We start from the raw sequence: 20,187 nt of genomic DNA, 5'->3' as shown, positions 1-20,187 counted from the left end.
CGGCTCCTTCTCGGTAGAATGCAGATTCTTCCGAATCGGTGGTAGAGTGACTACAAACAGACAGACTTGACGTTTCAAAAGAGCTTTAATTAGGCTGACTTGAAATAAATGAATTTAGATTTTTAATGAACGTGTCAATTGGCTGTACGGTGATATACCTTTGCCTTTTTCCTATGAGAATAGAAAAAATAAAGAAAGAAAAACCAAACGTGTGAAATAACGATTGAATAGGCTTGCCTAAATATGAACAATACTCAAGCATAAATTATACGATTTAATAGGCTGTATAGTTAGTGATCTTTTCCTGAAGAGGACAATTTAAAAAACAACCACAAAAAAACGAATGTGTCAACTGTCAAAGTAATGTGTAATGTCACAACTTGCAAGACGTTTTGTACTAAATTTCTATCAGAAAACTTCGTACATGGCGGACGCGGTTTTCTCAAATTTTTCTTTGATTTTACTGTAAACTCGTCTTGAAAAGGATTTGGTGTTGTTTATATTGAACTGTAACTTGGCCTGTCAATTTGTGCACACGTGTTAGTGAGATTCCGGTGTAATTTCGGTGTTTTATGTGAATTTACACAGCAGCAGAAATAGTTGTTATTGGTGATATTCGTATAAATCTAACCGTATTTGGTGTTGGTTAAATATTTATTATGTGTCTGTAGTTATAGTGTTTCCAGTAAAATGGATCTAGATACACCTCCTGAGCCGCCCGACCCGGGGGCATCAGCCTCGTCTCGCAAACGACAAGGAGAGGATACCAACGTATATGCGGCCAAAAAAACTATAACTGATCCTACTCAGGTAAACCCATCCGTTCAAAGCCTTTACATACATCCTTCCTTCACCGAAGGCGCCAAGTCATACTCTGACGATGATAATGGGCCTTTTATCGTCCAAGTCTCACGGGAAGTGGAGGACCCATCCTCTGGAGCGTCATTACGGGCTATAAATTTCGGTCAATTCTTGCACAAACACAAAATTGGTTCAATTATCCACGACGGCGTCAAAAATATAGGCCGCAACAAAATTACTGTAGAGTTTACTTCTGCCCAAGCTGCCAACAACTTTCTGGTTAGTCCAGTTTTGAAGTTATGCAAATATAGAGCTATAATTCCCACATACAACATAACCAGAATGGGGCTGGTGAAAGGAGTTCCCGTGGACTGGTCGATGGACGAGCTTGTTGATTCGCTAGAGCTCCCGCCTGGCTGTGGTGAGGTTCTGAAATCAAGGCGACTGAACAGAAAATCTGTCACAGAGGGTGTCATCACTTGGGTGCCTACCCAATCTGTTGTCCTAACCTTCAGGGGGCAAATGCTTCCTGCTAAGGTATATTCATACCACACCTCACTGCCAGTTGAAACATATAAACTTCCAACAATACAGTGCCAGAACTGCTGCCGTTTTGGCCACATTAAAACAATCTGCAGATCTAAGCCCAGATGCTACAGATGTGCTCAGCCCCATACAGGTGACTCATGTTTGGTCATCAAGGAATTATCTACATGTTTACACTGCTCTGGTAGTCATTTTGCTACTGATAAAGACTGCCCAGAATTCTCCAGGCAGCAATCTATTAAAATGGTCATGTCTCAGAATAATAAATCTTACATTGAAGCATCATCTCAGTTTCCTCCTGTCCGCAGGTCCTATGCTGAGATAACAAAAGAAATGTTTACTCCTACTAATGTAACTTCCTCCAAAACCTCCTACCGGCAAACAGTTTTCCGCTCTCCTCGTCCCCGAGCTCCTCTAGCAAAGGGCTACGATAAAAAAGCTGTTCAGACTATTGTCGGTGATTACTCCTCATCCCTTCCTAATGGATGCGCTCTCAACAACAATGTTGAGAACCCTCCCTCCCAAGGTAAAATGCTTGAGTTTATCTCCGAATTTCTACTTAGTATTGTCGCTCCATGTAGTGAAATTCCCTTACCGCCCAACGTTGCCAAAAACTTAAGCCAACTTTTTAAACTACTCCAAAATGGGCCCAATAACCCTGCTACAGTGGAACTGTAAAAGTTTACGTCCCAAGAAACATGAGTTAACCTTCATAATCCCACCATTCTTCCTCCCAAAGTCCCCCGTCCTTTGAGTGTTAAATGTTTTTTAATGTTTGTTTTCAGTCCTTATTGTAGATTTTTATGTAAATATATAGTAAGTAATAAAATTAAAGTATAATGTACAAAAAATATCCGTGTAAGATATATATGCATGTGTTGTCTGTGTCCTTAGGTTAAAGAGCTAACTAGCTAATAACAACTATTTCTTGGTACAAATTCAAAATTAACTTTTCATTAGTTTCACCGATCAATCTCCTTCGTGCCTTCTTCATCTACAAGACATTGGCGAAATACCTTGTGCCCAGTTGGCGCAGACAAAAGCCATAAACAAGAATTGAATTGAATTGAAATTTCTATCATTATCATGTATTTGTTCGTTCTTCACGTTAATCTAATATTCAGGTGATATTTAACTGATAAATGTTACTTCCATAATATTAACTAAGACAAAGATGTTATGGAGGACAAGCCTACCTCGAATAAGACGCCGACATGGCAAAACTGCATCCATTGCCCGAACCTGCTGTTCAACAGTGCGACGGAATTTGAAAGGTAAATATTAGCGCTAAGGTAAAGTTAAGGTTTGTTGAGGTATATTCTATTAAACTAACCTAAACATGGTTTTTAAACCCATATATTCGAAGTAATTTGTAACTGCTAATATGCTTCGTTGGCCTAGTAATTAGTATGTTTGATTACGGATCACAAGGTGCTCGGTTCAATTCCCAGGTCAGGTCGTAATTTGTTATAATATAAACCTTGTCCACCAGTGTGCCTCTACCAACATGTGTTGGTAATAGATGGGAATTATAAACATCTTTTCCTCCAACCGCTATTTAGGCATTGATCCAAGATTGGTTAACCCCTGCTAGACATTAGTAGGCTGAGGATGTTGATGACTATGAACTGATAACATTAGTGTTGCGTGATAAGATCGGTAAGACTTAATTAGATCCTCTCTGATCTCATTGACCTAAGCATATAGGGAAAAGTATTCATGCAATGCACATTGCAGAATCCAAGGGATTCTGCAATGCACATTGCAGAATCCAAGGGATTAAGCTGGCAGTGATGAATAGAATTTTATGTAGTTAGTTAAGTATTCTTAATTTTTTTCAGGCACATTCATCAAAAGCACAGCATTAAAGAGGGATCTATAGTACTGTGTCAATATGGACAAAATGGCATTTGTTCAGCATTACAATTTGGAGATTTGAGAAAGGCAGGATTTAAATATCATGTAAGACAGTACCACCTTTATAAAACAAGTGCCACAGATGACTGGACATTTTATTCTTCTTCACAAAATCTACCTGCTGTCTTAAATGATCCAAATAGAGGCAAGCAAAGTAACTTTTTTACAAAAACATGGGGTGATGGATTTATTGAAAAAATAGACATTTATCCTAGTCCATATCTGCCTGAAATAACTCTATTACACTTTGAGTCATATTGTAAAAAGGTTTCGAAAAGATATAGAAGACATTGTCAGCTAAAAGAGATTTTGCCAATCAAAGTAAAAACACCTGATAATGAGACTGTTTGTGAAATTCCTAGTATTTTCTATGAGCAGTCTCTAGCACTTAATGATCCTGAAAACTTTAGCAAAGTTTTCCCTGGTCTCTCAAATTCGCAAGATATTAACTCTACAATAAGATCATTGCAAGAAACTTTAAGTACATACCTGGATGTGGTTGAAATGAAGATATCAAAACAGGTTGCTCAGAAATCAGATGCTTTTTTTCATGCTATGCTATCTCACGACACTATTATGGAACAAATGGCAAGAGCAGTAAAAACTGTAAAAATTACAAGAAAAGATATTACAGATGTAAAACAAAATTTAACAGAAAATCCTTTGAAACTTATAAGTCTAACAAGGATTAACCACAACCTCAATAATGTTCATGAACTTTTGAAGTTAATAGCTACGGTTCAGCAAACTCAACCTATGATTCAACTTCTTCTAAGTACATCAGACTATGTAGCTGCTCTTGATTTAATTAGTTCTACTCAAAAGGTTCTGTCTACACGCCTATCTGGTGTTCAAGCTTTTCGACATTTATCTCCACAATTAACAGAAATGAAAAGGTTAATTCATAAGATGTTAAACAATGAATTTTCACGGTTTATTGTGACTGATCTCAATAGGCCCCTGAAAGACCTATCTGAGTTGCCAGATAGAGATAAAATTGTATCAATTGTGTCTGGTATTTTACGTTTGAGAGAGTTTGATTTCCTTGATATTTTTAAAACTGAGGCAATGACATCTATTCAAGCAACAATAAAACAATGTCTAATAGAAATAATATCACAGAGAGATGGCAGTACAGAAATTGTTTTAAGGGGTTCCAATGCTGATACTTGGTTATTAGGTAATGAAGGAATCGTATTTCTACAGAAAGTCACACCAAACATAATGAATTTATTTAAAAGGATCTTGTCTATATCAAATTTGATACTGGACATAAGCCAAATGAGTGACATTACTGGAAATGACAGTGAAGAAATTTGGACACAAGAAGAACTAACATTGATTGAAGAAAAAATAAAAAAACTGATAGCCTCACTTTCCGACTACAGTAATGAAAGGTGTGCCAACCTTATCGTGACAAAGACTGATAAAGAATATGCATTAACAAATTTAACCCAATTGTCTAAATTATCAGAATTAACAGAGAGATTTTCAAGAGAGTGTGAACAAATTACAGGACATTACAGTAATGCAATGAAGCTGGCATTGAGGAGTTTTGCTATGAAATATATTCAAAATTTACATTCTGAGAGAAGATTCCAGCTCACTTCTGCTCTAAATTCTGAAAGATGGAAGATCGCAGAAGTGCCATATGAACTGCAAAGTGTTATAAACAAAATATGTGAAACTGGATCAATTCCCTTGATGTTGTGTTATGAAAGTGGCAAACCAGATGGAAAATATTTAATTATAAACAAAGAAAACTATGCTGTAGTTGCATCTGTACAACTATTAATCAAAATATTATTTGAATACTGTGATGCAAGTAAACAATCTCCAGATATAGTTCAATATTTAGTGCATTGCATGTTGGAGCTTACCAGATTGTATAATTCACGATGTTGCCAGTTAGTTCTAGGGGCAGGTGCAATACAAAGTGCAGGCTTAAAAACAATTTCCACATCCAATCTTGCTTTGGTATCTAGATCACTGCAAGTTATTTTATGGCTTTTGCCTTTAATAATTAAATTGTTAGAGAAAATACACTCCAAAGAGCTCTCTCTCAATGGTTTTAACAGCATAGAAAATGATATTGCTGGACATAAAAAAGAAATAGAACATAAAATTTGCATAATAGTGAGTAACATGTTAAGTTCACAACTAGGTGGCTGGGAAGCAAAACCTCCAGTCCCTTCTCAAACATTCCGCAATATATCTAAACATTTAGTTAAACTACATGAAGCCCTAATTGATATTTTGCCCTTAGAACAAATTCGCAATATATACATGAAAGTGCATGATAACTTTAAAGACAAACTGCGAGAACAATTAGTTAAAATGAACATAGTTGCAAATGGTAGTCCTCAACATGGTGTTGTGACATCTGAATTGACATTCTACTTGCAGACTCTCAAAACACTAAGAGTTATTAATGAGCATGATACAGAAGATAACATATTATATGACATTTGGTTAAATTAATAAAATCCTTTATATGTTGGTTGTCTAAAAACCAAAGATTATTTACTCTTTTTCAAAAATATTTATTTATTGATTTCTTTTGGAAACAGTTAGGCAAATATTTGGAGGAATTATATTATCAGCCACATAATAATAATTTTACCTATTAGTATTATATTTTGAATTGAGTGTAAAATGCATTTTTATACACAATAAGATATCATTCCCAGTCTCTGATGACACTAACTAAACTAGAAATATCTCAAATATTATGTATTAAAGTTTGTGTGATAATAATATATTTTAAAAATAATGTTTGTAAATAAATTAATATTTCTATAATTTATAGATTGCATACAAAATATTAAATGATTATGAGAATATAGTGGTGGATGCTTTAATGGGGTTTTTTTTGTTAAAATTTAGACAATAATAACTATAATTAACATTCAACATCAAATATCCTTTCTTTTTACTAATGAGGTAATGACATAAACATCCACAAAACTGATAACTTGAATGTAATTATATAAAACATTTGATTAGGTTGAGATAATAATGAAACATACATTATCATTTGAAAATTATATTAACAATTTAATGCACAGCACAGCTTTGGCCTTAAAATCCATATATACATATACTTACAATATGTTAAAGCTTATAAACTATTATATAATATATTTTCAAGTTTTTAATATAGTTACTTTTTTCTTAAAATTTTTAGATGCCTATTCAGTAACATCCAATGTGAATTTGCTCTAAGCTCTAAATTATAAAGGTGGTATTATGGTGATGAATCAGTTACTACACTATGTAATAATAGATTTTTCTTTAGAATCATTTACCTCTTTATAATTGCGCCAATTTTTTTTGTACATAAATCTTTCAAGTTTACTTCATTCCAAAGTCTCAAAACAGTGCTATACTTTTCTACTCAAAAAAATGTTATATGGACAGAACTACTATTAGAATCATTTTATTTATTACATTTATTTACTTTGTTGATATGCAATTTTATACCAAGTATTTTAGCTAATTTTATACTAAATTATAAATATTGACATCATAGAAATAAGAAGCCATAGGGTATCTTATTAAAAATGCTATACATGTGCAAAAAAACTGAAAGATTAACAAAGTTTTAGTTAATTGAATCTCTGACATTGGTCCCAACTTAATCAGAACCAGGTTTATTAATGTCAAGTTATTTAGTATTATACTATCGTTATCTTCTATTTTATCTACTAACTTCAGTAAAGTTAAAGCTTGTAGAACAATTTTAGTCAAGAATGACATGTCTTTTTTTGAAATAACTGTTCTGCTAGCTTGCAGTAAGTCTGTTTCTGCACTATATTTTGGAAGTCTATGCCTGGGGCAAGGTACAATACGGAAAAGTTGTGGTACAGAATATAAAAAGTTTATGATCTGAGGCAAAAAAAATAATAGCACAGTTTTGCTAAAATGGCTAAGGATACCAACCACTGCAAAAGTCATGCCAGATACATAGCAAAATGTATCACCTACAAAAACTTTGGATGGGTACCTGGAACATATATATATATATTATCAGATTTCAGTTTCCACTGCTCTAATATTGTAGCAACTCTTAAATTAAACTAATAACAATAATAAAAAAGTACAAAATATGCTTACCAATTATGTTTTAATAAAGCCAGTGTTGTGGCAAGATATGGAATCATTATATGAAGAGAAAAGTTATGAGCTTTATACTGATCCCCACTCAACTCAATAAAATCAAAAAATATTATAGACATTGCAATAATTACTGATTGTCCTACTTCAAGCCCATTTATTCCGGCTAGAATATTTATTGCATTGGTGCAAAACACTGCCAGCATTCCCATGTAAATATAATAAAGTAAACCTGTAGCAAATAGAGATAATTTAAAATCATATAGTTTGAAGAAGGCTAATAAATTATTTAGGTATAGTTTATTTATTTGCCTTGTCAGTAAGTCTTAAATAAAAACTAATGGTAAAATCTATTAAGCAAGAAATTTTTAGTACAAGCTAAGTTAGGAAATTGGTGTATGATTTGCCTTTCGAGTATTTTATGAATTTGGTCCTGGTTACTATCACATATATATTGTGATAATGATCCTTAAAGCAAACTAACATAAGAGCTAAAAGTTTTAGTGCTGTATAATTTCAATCTCCTATGAGAAAGGGCTTTGGCCAGCAGTTATGTTGAATGCTCACCTATATTCACCGATATTCCAAAAAATTGCCGTAGAGGTATTGGTACAATAAATGTTGTAGAATTAAAGTTGACATAATACACAACAAGTAATGGTAGTGAAGCAATGGTTGGCAGTAGCAACTTATATCTCCATTTTAAATTTAACACATCATCTGCAAATCCTAACAGTAGCATACAACATATTGACAATAAGGCTGCTAATAGTTCTGCAAACTAAAAAAAATATAATAATAAATATTTCTAAATAGAACTAATTAGGAACTTAACAATATTAATAATATGTGTTAAAATATAAAATGTAGTACACTGCTGGCTAAGAAATAACAATACAATGTTGATTATCTTTAGGAACTCATAGTGGATCCCACATGTACCCCAAGTAATCAGCTTTTGTTGTTCTAATTATTAGAATCTAATACATTGAAAATATAAGTTGTTTTGTTCATATATTAATTTCCAATGATTGTTATAAATTATGACACATCCGGTGTTAAACAATGTACCTTTCAATCCAAAGATGAAAAAGGCTGAGGAATTTAAAGTCAAACTTTGTCATTATTACATGTCACTATACAACTTGAATATTGTCATAAAAAAACACTGCCTTGCTATAGCTCATTTTCTGATCAGTGATCATGCAAGGAACACTTTAGAGATATGTTCCTTGCATGCCCAGTGAAATATTGCTCTATATATTGGCAATGATTTTTCACTAATCTTCAGGTGCCATCTGCTTGGACCGTCAATTATAATAAAATGGCCTTTAAATTAATTGAATATTTTGAAAAAGTGATAATTTGTTTTAATCACAGATAACGTTGATTTGACTTAAAACAATCATACCTCATTGTGTGGGAAATTGCCTCTATCCATTAGGCTGTTTCCAAAGCCAATTGGTATGAATAACAAAATTGTTATCAGAAACACACATCCTGAAATCACTCCAATTGCTTCTGGGCTGCAATTAATTTTTCATTATGGTGTTTACTTTTCCACAAGCTTCCTTTATTATATTATACCCAGGCTCATGACCCGTTAACCTGATGATAAAACTTACATTTTCTCCTTAGATACCTTGCATAAATCGATTCCAAATAAGCCTGCATTTATAAACAAACTTTTTAACTTAGGTATTAATTCGTCAGTTAACAGGTACGCGAAAAAAGATAAAATTGTTAAAATAATCAAAGACCACATGATCTTTACGAATTTGAATAAAGAATGAATTACTATTACTGTGAACTTAATGTTAAGTTTATCGTAATAGTATTGGATACATGGGAAAAGTTAAAAATTGTCGGCTTTGTCAGAGTTGAGTGTTCCGCGTATTTATTTACTGGTCTGTGGTTCCGCCGTCCGCGTAGTCCACAGATAAAAAACAAGACCTAGAGCAAAAACTCCAATATTTTACTGGGACTAAAACAGAGCATAGAGTAATAAAATAGATATAAAATTTATGTAGCTTTTAACTAACGTATATCCTCTTTGGAGGATATTTACCTATTGATTGCTGGCCGCTGGGAGAGGTCAGCGCCTATAGCCGTAAAGCAAGTTTAAGAAAAAAACTTATTGTCATCTGTCAGTGTCACAGACAAGTAAATAAATAAATAAAAGTGGGTGCAAAAGTCAGAAAGAGGAAGTATCATTGCTAAATTCTATTGAATTTAAATAAATGATTATGTTTTTCTAGTCAATTTAACAAAGTTATACAAGTTAGAGCGCTATACCGTCGAATATTTAAAGACCACAATGAGCACTATGGATGAAATTGAAGAAGAATCAAAAGCAGCAGCTGAAAAGATGGTTATGAATATGATGCAGAGACCAGGACAGCTCGAAAAAGTAAGCACATATTTTAATTAAAAGAAAATCAAGCGCTCCAATAAATTCAAAAGATTTTGTATCTTAGATCATTAACTCCCACATTTATATTTAACTGAAATAAATTAGGATGCAAATTTAATTATTGGGGAAAGGATAAAATATTTATCTTCCTCCATAGTTTTACGCTCAGAGCATGAGTGCACAAGTAGTAATAATATGCTAATAATGTTTAATATTAAGCTGGAGTAAACTTTTCCTGTTAATGTGCTTTGGCATGTGGCAAAGTAAATTTTATCCCTTGACAGTGGGTATAATTGGGGATGTTTTTTTTTTGGCTTCTGCTTATTCTATACCTTCTAGCCTTTTCTAATAGGAAAGGATTTGAATATACCATATACTAAAATTTGTTTAAGGTTACATACAGTGTTACAGATAATATACTGATACTCTTTGTTAATAATTATTCTCAGTTTTTGGTGGTAGCCAGGTACCAACACTATTCTGCTAGAGTTATTTCTACCAGAGGTTTAGATGACCCATTCAGATACCAACTTTGCCATACTATACTTAAACTAAGCCTTCTTACAAATTTCAGGTAGAGCAATACAAGAAGAGAATTACCCATAAAAAGGCATCAATAGAAGCACAACTTAAGTCAGCTGTTCAAGGAAAACTGGATGGGGTCAGTGTTGGATTAAAACAATTACAGGAATGTCTGGATGATGTACAAGAAATTGATTTAAAGTAATCTATTTGTATTTAATTAAAACATCCTTTATACTGAAACTATTGGTACTCATACATACTTTCATTTGCTTATCTACACAATTTCCCCTAACCCTATGCATCATCTGTCCTCTTTATTGCTGCGTAGCTTTCCTTCTGCCTATTTTTAATCCCAATTTTGTTTTAAATCCTTAAATTTATGTATTATTTTTCATATACAAAGAGTTGTAATATTATTTTAAACGGTGTGTACCAAATATTGGGCTATCAAATGTGATTATCCATATTGTGCAGAATGTTCTAAAAATTAGTATGTATAACTATTTGTTGATCTTCTAATTTTATTGTTCTTGTCTCTTGCTTGAATATCTACTTTTGTTTGACGTTATGTCAAACAATAGTAGATATTTGTAGTTTTTATGTGTACAGTGTTCAAATCAAATTAAAAAATAAATAAAAACTGAATATATTGATAGGCTAGGATGCTCCTAGTGAAATATTTTTTATATAGTTTCTTAATAAAATTAATCTGGCAAGATATCCAGGCCCCATCATTTTCCTTTAGCTTACAGTAGCCTCAATAATGGTATTCTGTACAGGATGGATGAATTAGAGGAGCTGTTAAGAAGTGTTCCACCACTTGTAGCCTCACTGCAGGCTGTCAGAGAAGAGGACTCTCGTCATTCACAATATGTTACAGCGATGGACAGTTTAAAACACATATTTACAGTGCCTGAAAGTGTTGCCAAGACTAATCAATGGATTGGTGAAGGGAAACTGCTGCATGCACATCAGGTATAAGAAAACTTAAATGTAACACCAAAAAGCATTCAAAGAAAAATAATTTAATAACGTCATTTAAATTTACTCTTAGTTGTTAATTCCAAATACATTTCAGTACAACTTGCTGAATCTATGTTCAGTCAGCTTAGATATTCATCTACTTTGAATAATTACTTAATATTGATTTTCTCTATTACAGTGTCTTAGTGATTTGGAGAATTCAAGAGATGATTTACTGTATGAGCTACACAGACTACCTAATCAGTCATCTCATGATAAAATTATGCTTAAAGCATATTTTGAGGATGTTGAGATGGTTTCCAACCTGTTAGAGAAGCAGATCAAACTCATTTTAGAGAGAACTTTAAACACTGTACGAAAGGAGCCAACAGTTATTGTAACAGCTCTTAGAATAATTGAAAGGGAAGAGAAAAGAGATCAGATGGCACTTCAGGTATGTGGCACGATTTTCTTGTAACTAATAAATTTAGAAGAGAACCTGTGGTTCTTCCGTTTCCTTGCCATTTTCATACGTAGTTAGCCTAAACAGTTTGTTGTACGTGGGCAGCTGATGCATCTTCACCCGTTTGGTTCATTGATGGTGATATAGTCCATCCAATATGGGCATATGCTTAGTCCGTTATTTTATGACTAACCTTATTTTTCAGCAACAAGACCAATCAGGGTTTATGCCACCCGGAAGACCTAAGAACTGGCGTACAAAAGCTTTCGAAGTATTAGAACGTGTCACCGCACAGCGAGTAGAGGGCACCAGAGTTGATGAACGCGAGGACAACAAGTTGTGGCTGATACGATATCTGGAATTAACAAGGCAACTGATTTTGGAAGACTTGATGGTGGTTAAGACTCTCTGCGTGCCGTGCTTCCCGCCTCATTACGACATCGTCAATAAATACGTGAATATGTATCACACTTGCCTGTCTACTAGTGTAAGTTGATAAACTGAAGATAATATGGGTTAATTATAATAAATTAAATAAATAAATAATAAATAAATATACTACGACAATACACACATCGCCATCTAGCCCCTTTTTAAGCGTAGCTTGTGTTATGGGTACTAAGATGACTGATGAATATTTTTTTATAAATAATATACATAAATACTTAGAATATACATATAAACACCCAGCACTGAAAAACATTCATGCTCATGACACAAACATTTTCCTGTAGTGGGAATAGAACCCACGGCCTTGGACTCAGAAAGCACACTCGCTGCAAACTGCGCCAATCGGCCGTCAAATTGTGTACATTTTACACCATAACACATTTATATTGCTAGCTAGCTACACGGCGAACTTCGTACCACCTCAGCAGCAGAGGTAGGAGACAAAAATTATATCCCCCGACCAGTGGCGTGCATAGAGGGTATGCACAGGGTATGCAGATAATATGAAATGAAGGAAATCTCCAGTAAGAGTAATAAAAAACTTAAGGATAGGCATTGTAGAGATTTTCTATCATTTTATATTATCTGCATACCCTGTGCATACCCTCTATGCACGCCACTGCCCCCGACAAGGGATATGACTAACGTGTCCACCTGCTAAAGCACGTAAACATGAAATACGAGAGGTTTACGCTCGTTTATTATTACATATTTATTATCTGAGAGGAGATAAAGCTGTGTAAGAAGATAAACTTGTATCCTTTCCCCGGGGATAATTGTCTGCTGTCCATGCCTAGCCGTTCAGATAAAATTATTGTCGTTGTAATTTATAAGGACTTTACGCGTTAACTCCGTGAACCGATTTTTCTACTGGACAGGTCATATCATCAGTTTAGTTTTGACAATTTCGTATATATTTGATTAGATAGAACTCCTCGGCTGACCAGCAGAAAATCTTTACGTAACGCGTAACGATACTGAATACATAAAATACGTATATTGAGGGAATAACGGCTTTGACTATATAAAAAAAGTTAAATTTCCGTATACAAAACAACTAACAATGCTATTTTCACTCTTACTTTTAAGATAACTGTTCTTTGTAAGTGTACACAGTACATCCTCTTTCATACTCCCAAAGTTGGGCAGCCATCTATTACTGACTTCAGTCAACGTTGCTTACCCACCGCTAGTTACTAATATTTGACTAATATGTGATACTGCTACTGGTAACACTTTGTTTATATTGTTTATGTAATGTATTTTAGCAATTAAAATACATTCCTATGTTTTACGTGAACAATAAATAATAACTACCTGCGTGCCACGATTTCCCAATTAAGTTCAGATTCCGTAGGAATATCGTGAAAAAGTAACAGTTATGCACCTATCAAGTTTCATCGCAGGCGGTACGTTTATAAACCGAAGTATTTGAATGAGATTTATTTATTTGGATACATTAGAATATATCCAACTATACTTGCGGCGATCTAGTTAAATTTAAGAACATAATAGGTGCTGCTGGAAAATGTTTCCGCGCATATTTCTTTTGGTGAGAATGATAACTTTAATGATGTAGGTATTATTTTTATAAATCGTCAATAGTTATCTAATCGCACGCCAATTAATGAATTTTATAGGCAATAATTAGCTTGGGTATAGCATTGGGTTGCATTATTACAATTTTCTTAACTTCAAAAATCTCTATTTTTTTTATTTTATTAATTAAAGGTAAAAAAATGGTTCCACCTTATTACTTATTGCTTGATTAAGAGTCCACGCATCAATGTAATAAATAAATGTATAAGAAACTTAAATATAATTATTGTTTATAACTTTATATTGCAGTTGCAAGACATTGTACAGACTGGGTTGGAAGGCAACGAGTATGTGACTTTGTTATCATGGATTCTGAACACATATCCCGGCGCTGAATTAATGGGCAACCCTAAGGTTAATGTGGATGTATCCACTCTGCCACCACTACTGAGTGACGAAATGATGCAAAAATTGCAGGATGAATATTTGCAGGTGAATTGTTTTAACAAAATAATTATTTGCTAGTAGCAGTGTTGCCCGCGTTCTTTGTACGCATTTAGTAACAATACAGTGAGTACCGTTAGTTTTCTGAGATAGATAAAAGTATATGTTACTCTCCGTCTGTTCAACTCAATCTTTGCCAAAAATCTAGTTGATTTGCTGCTAAGTTAGGTCTTGAAGCAACGACAAACAAATTATTATTATTAATTGTAACAATTATTCATCATCAACATCATCATATCAACCCATTACCGATCCACTACAGAGCACGGGTCTCCTCTGACAATGAGAAAGGGTTAACGCCGTTGTCCACCACGCTGGCCCAGCGCGGATTTGTGGACTCCACACACTTTTTGAGAGCATTATGGAGAACTCTCAGGCATGCAGGTTTCCTCACGATGTTTTCCTTCCCGTTGAAGCTAGTGATAATTTAATTGCTTAAAACGCACGTAAGTTATAAAAGTTAGAGGTGCGTGCTGGGAGTCAAACTCGGCCCCCCAAAAGTGAAGTCGAAGTTCTACCCTAGGCTATCTCCGCTTCATTTACACAAAAAATGTTTTTTTTAGAAAATGGAGTCAAACTACATGGAATGGATGGAAAAGACGCTAGAGTCGGAGCGCGCGGAGTGGGGGGGCGAGCGTTCGCCAGAAGTGGAACCGCACACTAACGCCTTCCACACGCACGCACCCGTCATTATCTTCCAGATGATCGACCAGAACTTGCAGGTCAGTAGTATGGAGTGAATGGAGAAGATACTAGAGCCGGCGCGCGGAATGTGAGGGCAAGCGTTCGCCAAAGGTGGAGCCCACTAACGCGTTTTAAACACACGCACCCGTCATCATCTGTCAGATGATCGTCCAAAACTTGCAAGTCAGTAGAGTATCACGAATGACAGTTTTAGATGAAGAAATAACTTCGGTGGACAGTTCCAGTTTCCTCACTTTGCGGTTGGTATTGCGACTTTCCAGAACTTGCAGGTCAGTAGAGATATCATGAGTAGCAGTTTTAGATTGAGAAATTACTCGGGTTGCCCATTCTGGGAATCAATACTAGGACTTCGTGAACTATAAACATACTATTCAAGCTTGTTTCTTCAATTCCCGTATCGTACGAGGCGACTAAGGGCATAAAACGGGGAACGGGCAGTAGCGTAATAAGATATACTACTACCATCTACTGCGATCACCAACCCGTCTGCCCGGCGTGGGAATTCATTATGAGCAAACCCTCCTATAGAGAGAGGCACTTAGTCCACTAGACTATGATAAACTGTTGATGATAAAGCAGCTATACGTTGTTGTAGCTGATGTATTCTGTGATATAACAGCACAATAGGAAAAATACTGCGAATAAAAGCAAAAATTCGGAGAAATGAAATAGTACATATGTACACTGTTTTTGATTTATATTGCATAGTTTTCTATTTGTGTTAAAATGGTTAATTCTTTTCTAGGTGACAGAAACTATAAGCAAGGAAATCACATTCAAGGCCTTGTTGCTGAGTATTGACCAGGTTACACGTTTTGGGAACATGTATAGAGAAGGAGTCATACAATTTAAAGTAAGCAGACCTGACAAACATTTTGATGATAATACACGGAGTTAACACGGTGTCCAAAATGATAGACTAAGCTTGATATGATACGAAGAATGATACAATTTTCGTTATCCAGCTCAGGTTAATCGTACTGAAATAGCTGCTAAGCGATAAAGCTCATTTATCTGTTATGTATTCCTTCTTTTTGTGTATATGTCTTAATCGTCTCCTAGTGTACAAATATCAATCTCTTGTCTTACGCGAACAACCAAACGTAGTGTGAGACGCCCTACAGCACGGTTGACCGACGACATAGAGAGAGTGAAAGGGAAGGTGGATGGAGAAAGCTGAGAAGAGGGCATGATGGCGCTACTTGAAAGGCTTCTTTGTTCAGCAGCAGACGTCCGCAGGCTAAATTGATGAATATGTTGAGTTTACATAAGTGTAGGCAGCAGCGTCCTCTGTTCTACTATTTTTACTGGGATTATCAACCAGTCTGCTAGCGCGGTGACTATGGGCAAACCTTATTCGGGGAGGTGTTTAGTCCAGCAGTGGACTGTTATAGGCTATAGATGATGGATCAATATCACACAGATCCGGACATAGATCAACTAACAATCTGGTATATTTGCGTACAGAACGCTCATTTCTCGGATCGGTCGCGAGTGGCGTACTTCACGCACCACATGATCACGATCGTCAACAACTGCGAGCAGATGGTACGGCTAGCGCAGCAGACACAGACTCGTCGCTGGCCAGCCGCAACCCCCGCCAAGCATCACCCGCCCGCCGAGAGGAGCTTCGACCGCCTATTGCAGACTTTCCAGGTAAGTTTTGAGAGCTGGTTGGCGCAGTGGGCAGCGACCTTGCTTTTCAAGGCCGTCGATACAACTGGAAAATGTTTGTGTGAAGAAACATGAGGGTTTTTAAGTGTCTATGTGTAATAAGTATTAATGTGTACAGTAATACGCCGCTTTACGTGACCCTGTTTTGCGCGCTTTCACTATAACGCGAATTTCAAATTTCGCGCTAAAATGCCTCTCATTTCGCGTAAGAGTACATATAAACATAATGCAGTCATCAACTTCTTGGTGTCTTGACCGTGACTCTAACAATTAAAAACATTGTTGGGTGATATGAACTTATTTTACAAGAACGTAAAAAAACGCTACCCAAAAGACAAAGGCTAATTATCTTTTACGGGAAAATATGTATTTTCCCGTAAAAGATAATTAATAGTACCTATGTATTGCATAAAGTGTTCTTACAGTTAAAGTGATTGATTAATATGATTCCTATTTTTTTGTATTAAATTTTGACTATGTTTAATCATAAACCTCGATATACGGGAATTTCAGTTAACGCGTTTTTTTCCCGAACGTATCCCTCGCGTAAAGCGGGGTATTACTGTATTACATTCATACAAATATTCATCAGCTATCTTAGTACCCATAACACAAGCTACGCTTACTTCGGGCTAGATGGCGATGTGTTTATTGTCGTAGTATATTTAGTTATTTCTAAAAAAAACAACAAAAGTTATATGGCATGAAATTCCAGTGGTACGTTAAAAGTAACCTTTTAGCTGCCTCGGATTGCTCGGGTTTAGTAAAGTTCTGCATTATATTATGATTATGATGATATCGAGAACCGACGGCTTAACCTTCTTTTAAAGGTACATAGAAAGTTTAAAGTACTAAATGAAAACGAAGTTGGATTACTTGCAAATCTGGCAACCGTCGCAATAAACAGAATTCTTTAAAATTAAAACTAGAACCATTTTCACAGACTTTAAGAGACGAAGCAGCAAGATTTCTCTTGGATGAGGCTTTCTTGGATTTGGAAGAACATTTTGATGACTTATTTACTACGAAATGGATGACTTCAACTATACCAGTCGACACGATTTGTGTTACACTCGAAGACTATTTCCAAGACTATAACCATTTAAGAGAAAAGAATTTCGAATATGTGATAAATGAGGCTCAGAATCTTGTCTACAAAAAATATATAACTGCAATGCTGTCGAAGAAAATAACTTTCAAGACTGTCGAGGAAGCTCAGCAAGCGGCGACAAAAATTGTGAAGGAGGCTAATCAAATAAGAGCGTTCTTCAGGAAAATTGCGTTGCATGCTGAAGGTGTCAACGTAGATTGGCCGTTTGAGGTCATGGGTGTTTTAGCAGAGGTAAGTAACTTTAATAAGTTATTCATACTAATATAATAAAATGTGCCTGCTTGTTTGTTTTTAGTGTGTTACCTATATTCAGCTTTGTTAAAACGATCTTGATGACATTTAACAACGTAGCCCTAACCTCGGAGATGATCATAGGATAATATTTATCCTGAAAAAAGTGCTGGAAATACCCGAGGGATAAAAAAAAAATATTAAGCGTTTTTTACCGCTTGACCGCTTAACTTATTTTGATGAATTCTTGCATAGAAATAGTTTGCATCCTGGAGACGGCTATAGTACATTATATGCCGAGAAAATAAAGGGATTTTTTAAAACCCCAAAATACACGCAGACGAAAGTCCCTAGGGCAACAGCTGAGCTGTATGAAGAGGTGAGGCTGTTAAGTCTATGCAATTAAATTCACATTTGGATATACTGAGCTTAATTATTAACACACTGGACTAGCTGTCCTTATACAAAATAAAGCTTTAACGTTCTCATTTGAAGCACAAAATGTGACATATCAGTGTCTCGGACTAATATTATATTGTTTTCATTTTAGCTATTTGAATTTTAGTTTCTTCCCCGTATTTTGAATTGCTAATCCAGTGTGGTTTTGATTAACCTATTACAGTATCTATCAGTAGTAGAAATAATTCAAACTACTTTCTAACGTTAACGTAATCTTTTATGCTTTATAGGGACTTTTCTTTAAGCTTACGTTTAATATAAACATGTTCCTGAGAGACATATCCAAGATTTCATCCGGTAGTTTTGGTTGGCAGTTGTCTGACCTGATTCCTGGGTTGGGCCAAAAACATTTTTGTATAGCTCTCGAGAAAATTTTACTATAGACCCGTAGGTAAGAAATTTCACTGCCTACTCTTGCGCCTTGAGGGGTGGTTATGCCGTCGTTCCCTCCATTATATATTGACCGACTTACAGTGGAAGAACGTAGAAGATAACCGAACTCTGGGGCATAATTCGGCTGAAGATAATATCGAACGCAAATCCGTTTATTCAGGTACTCCGGTGTCAAGACATCGAGATGCTTTCGTTGGATCTCCACGGCTTGCTGGAGAAGTGCCCTGATGTATCTGAGGAACAATTAGTGCGATTGTTGGCTCTGCGTGGGGACGTGCCCCGCGCGCACGTGCGTGACACCGTAGCGCACGTGCGTGCCTCGAGACAACCTTCCCGTGCGCCCCCACATCCCGGCGCGCCGCAATTATTCAAAACCATCACCTTTAATGACAGACTTCTATCACATTTCACCCTTTAGTTTGCGCGAAATACACCACAGTCATAATATCAAAATAATTATCAAAGCTCTACAGCCCCGGGTGGGCCTTGGCTTGGTCAAGCAAATTTTTCTACTGTATGTGCATGAAACATCTTAGCTTATATAACAATAGCCTATAACGGGCTACTGCAGATTAATGAGAGTTTTCATTTTAATTAAGACATCTCACAACAATAAAAAGACAACTTTAAAGCTTTTTAATTGGTTAACAGATAAGCCCTTGTAAAGAATAATATGATTATTTTACTTTTCTCCTCTTACAAAAAATATTAAATATTGCATCAGTGTTAAGAACTATAAAAAATACTTTAAAGATAAGTCTTGTAATTTTTATTTATTAAGCCTATATGCGCAACTCTTTTATCTTTAAAAAAGTAAAACAATTTACAATTATAATTAAGATTTGATACTTAGAAGGCTTGTTATTTGGAAGTTCATACCTATGAGACGTCCCTTGGGTTATATGATAATGCAGGGATTTACCCTTCCAATATTTCGGAATAATGCAATCAACAAATAATATTTTTAATGAAAGTTTTCACTTTAATTGCAAAAACAAAGTCTAACACTATGCATAAATTTATATTACTTACTCATTTAATTAATTATACCTTTAGGATACCTAAATGTTTTTTTTATTATTATTTTAAGTCGCAGAGAAATGAGCAGTAACTTCGTGAAAAGCCTTCAATATTTTTTTGCTTGCATTGAGTAAATTTTATTACTATGCACATATTACTTTAATATTTATTCGTCTATTAATTATCGTTATACTTATAATAAGAACAATTTGTTAACGGTTAACATAATAATCCCCAAAAGTACCTATTATCTCTGTAACTGAATTGTACATAATCCAAAAATATATCGAAATAAATCGGTACTTTTGTTAAACACGTGGACGTTATTTTATTTTTGTCGACTCCATCCCAAGGTTT

The 20,187-nt window shown here is 35.1% G+C and overlaps 3 protein-coding genes across 3 annotated transcripts; 2 read left to right on the top strand and 1 right to left on the bottom strand.

The window, feature by feature from the left end:
* Positions 1-199: 199 nt before the first annotated feature.
* LOC120627701 (vacuolar protein sorting-associated protein 54) lies at positions 200-5,786 on the top strand. Its single transcript, XM_039895729.1, has 3 exons — positions 200-401; positions 2,419-2,621; positions 3,189-5,786. Exons 2-3 carry the CDS (start codon positions 2,527-2,529, stop codon positions 5,743-5,745), a joined length of 2,652 nt encoding a protein of 883 aa, XP_039751663.1. The 5' UTR covers positions 200-401; positions 2,419-2,526; the 3' UTR covers positions 5,746-5,786.
* On the top strand, positions 1,843-20,147 carry LOC120627702 (exocyst complex component 3). The gene is made up of 12 exons (XM_039895730.1): positions 1,843-1,873; positions 9,639-9,790; positions 10,368-10,516; positions 11,098-11,293; positions 11,481-11,735; positions 11,950-12,231; positions 14,043-14,225; positions 14,801-14,959; positions 15,688-15,795; positions 16,410-16,598; positions 17,560-17,958; positions 18,971-20,147. The coding sequence occupies exons 2-12, from the start codon at positions 9,698-9,700 to the stop codon at positions 19,226-19,228; spliced, it is 2,271 nt and encodes a 756-aa protein (XP_039751664.1). The 5' UTR covers positions 1,843-1,873; positions 9,639-9,697; the 3' UTR covers positions 19,229-20,147.
* LOC120627705 (UDP-N-acetylglucosamine--dolichyl-phosphate N-acetylglucosaminephosphotransferase) lies at positions 6,295-9,293 on the bottom strand. The gene is made up of 5 exons (XM_039895731.1): positions 9,006-9,293; positions 8,792-8,906; positions 7,948-8,161; positions 7,381-7,612; positions 6,295-7,270 (listed from the first exon to the last, which is right to left on the bottom strand). Exons 1-5 carry the CDS (start codon positions 9,143-9,145, stop codon positions 6,766-6,768), a joined length of 1,206 nt encoding a protein of 401 aa, XP_039751665.1. The 5' UTR covers positions 9,146-9,293; the 3' UTR covers positions 6,295-6,765.
* Positions 20,148-20,187: the final 40 nt, after the last annotated feature.

This window comes from Pararge aegeria, chromosome 11, assembly GCF_905163445.1.
Source record: "Pararge aegeria chromosome 11, ilParAegt1.1, whole genome shotgun sequence".
NCBI lineage: Eukaryota > Metazoa > Arthropoda > Insecta > Lepidoptera > Nymphalidae > Pararge > Pararge aegeria.
Note: the sequence above shows the minus strand (reverse complement) of the source record. Positions and strands in the feature narration are given on the sequence as shown.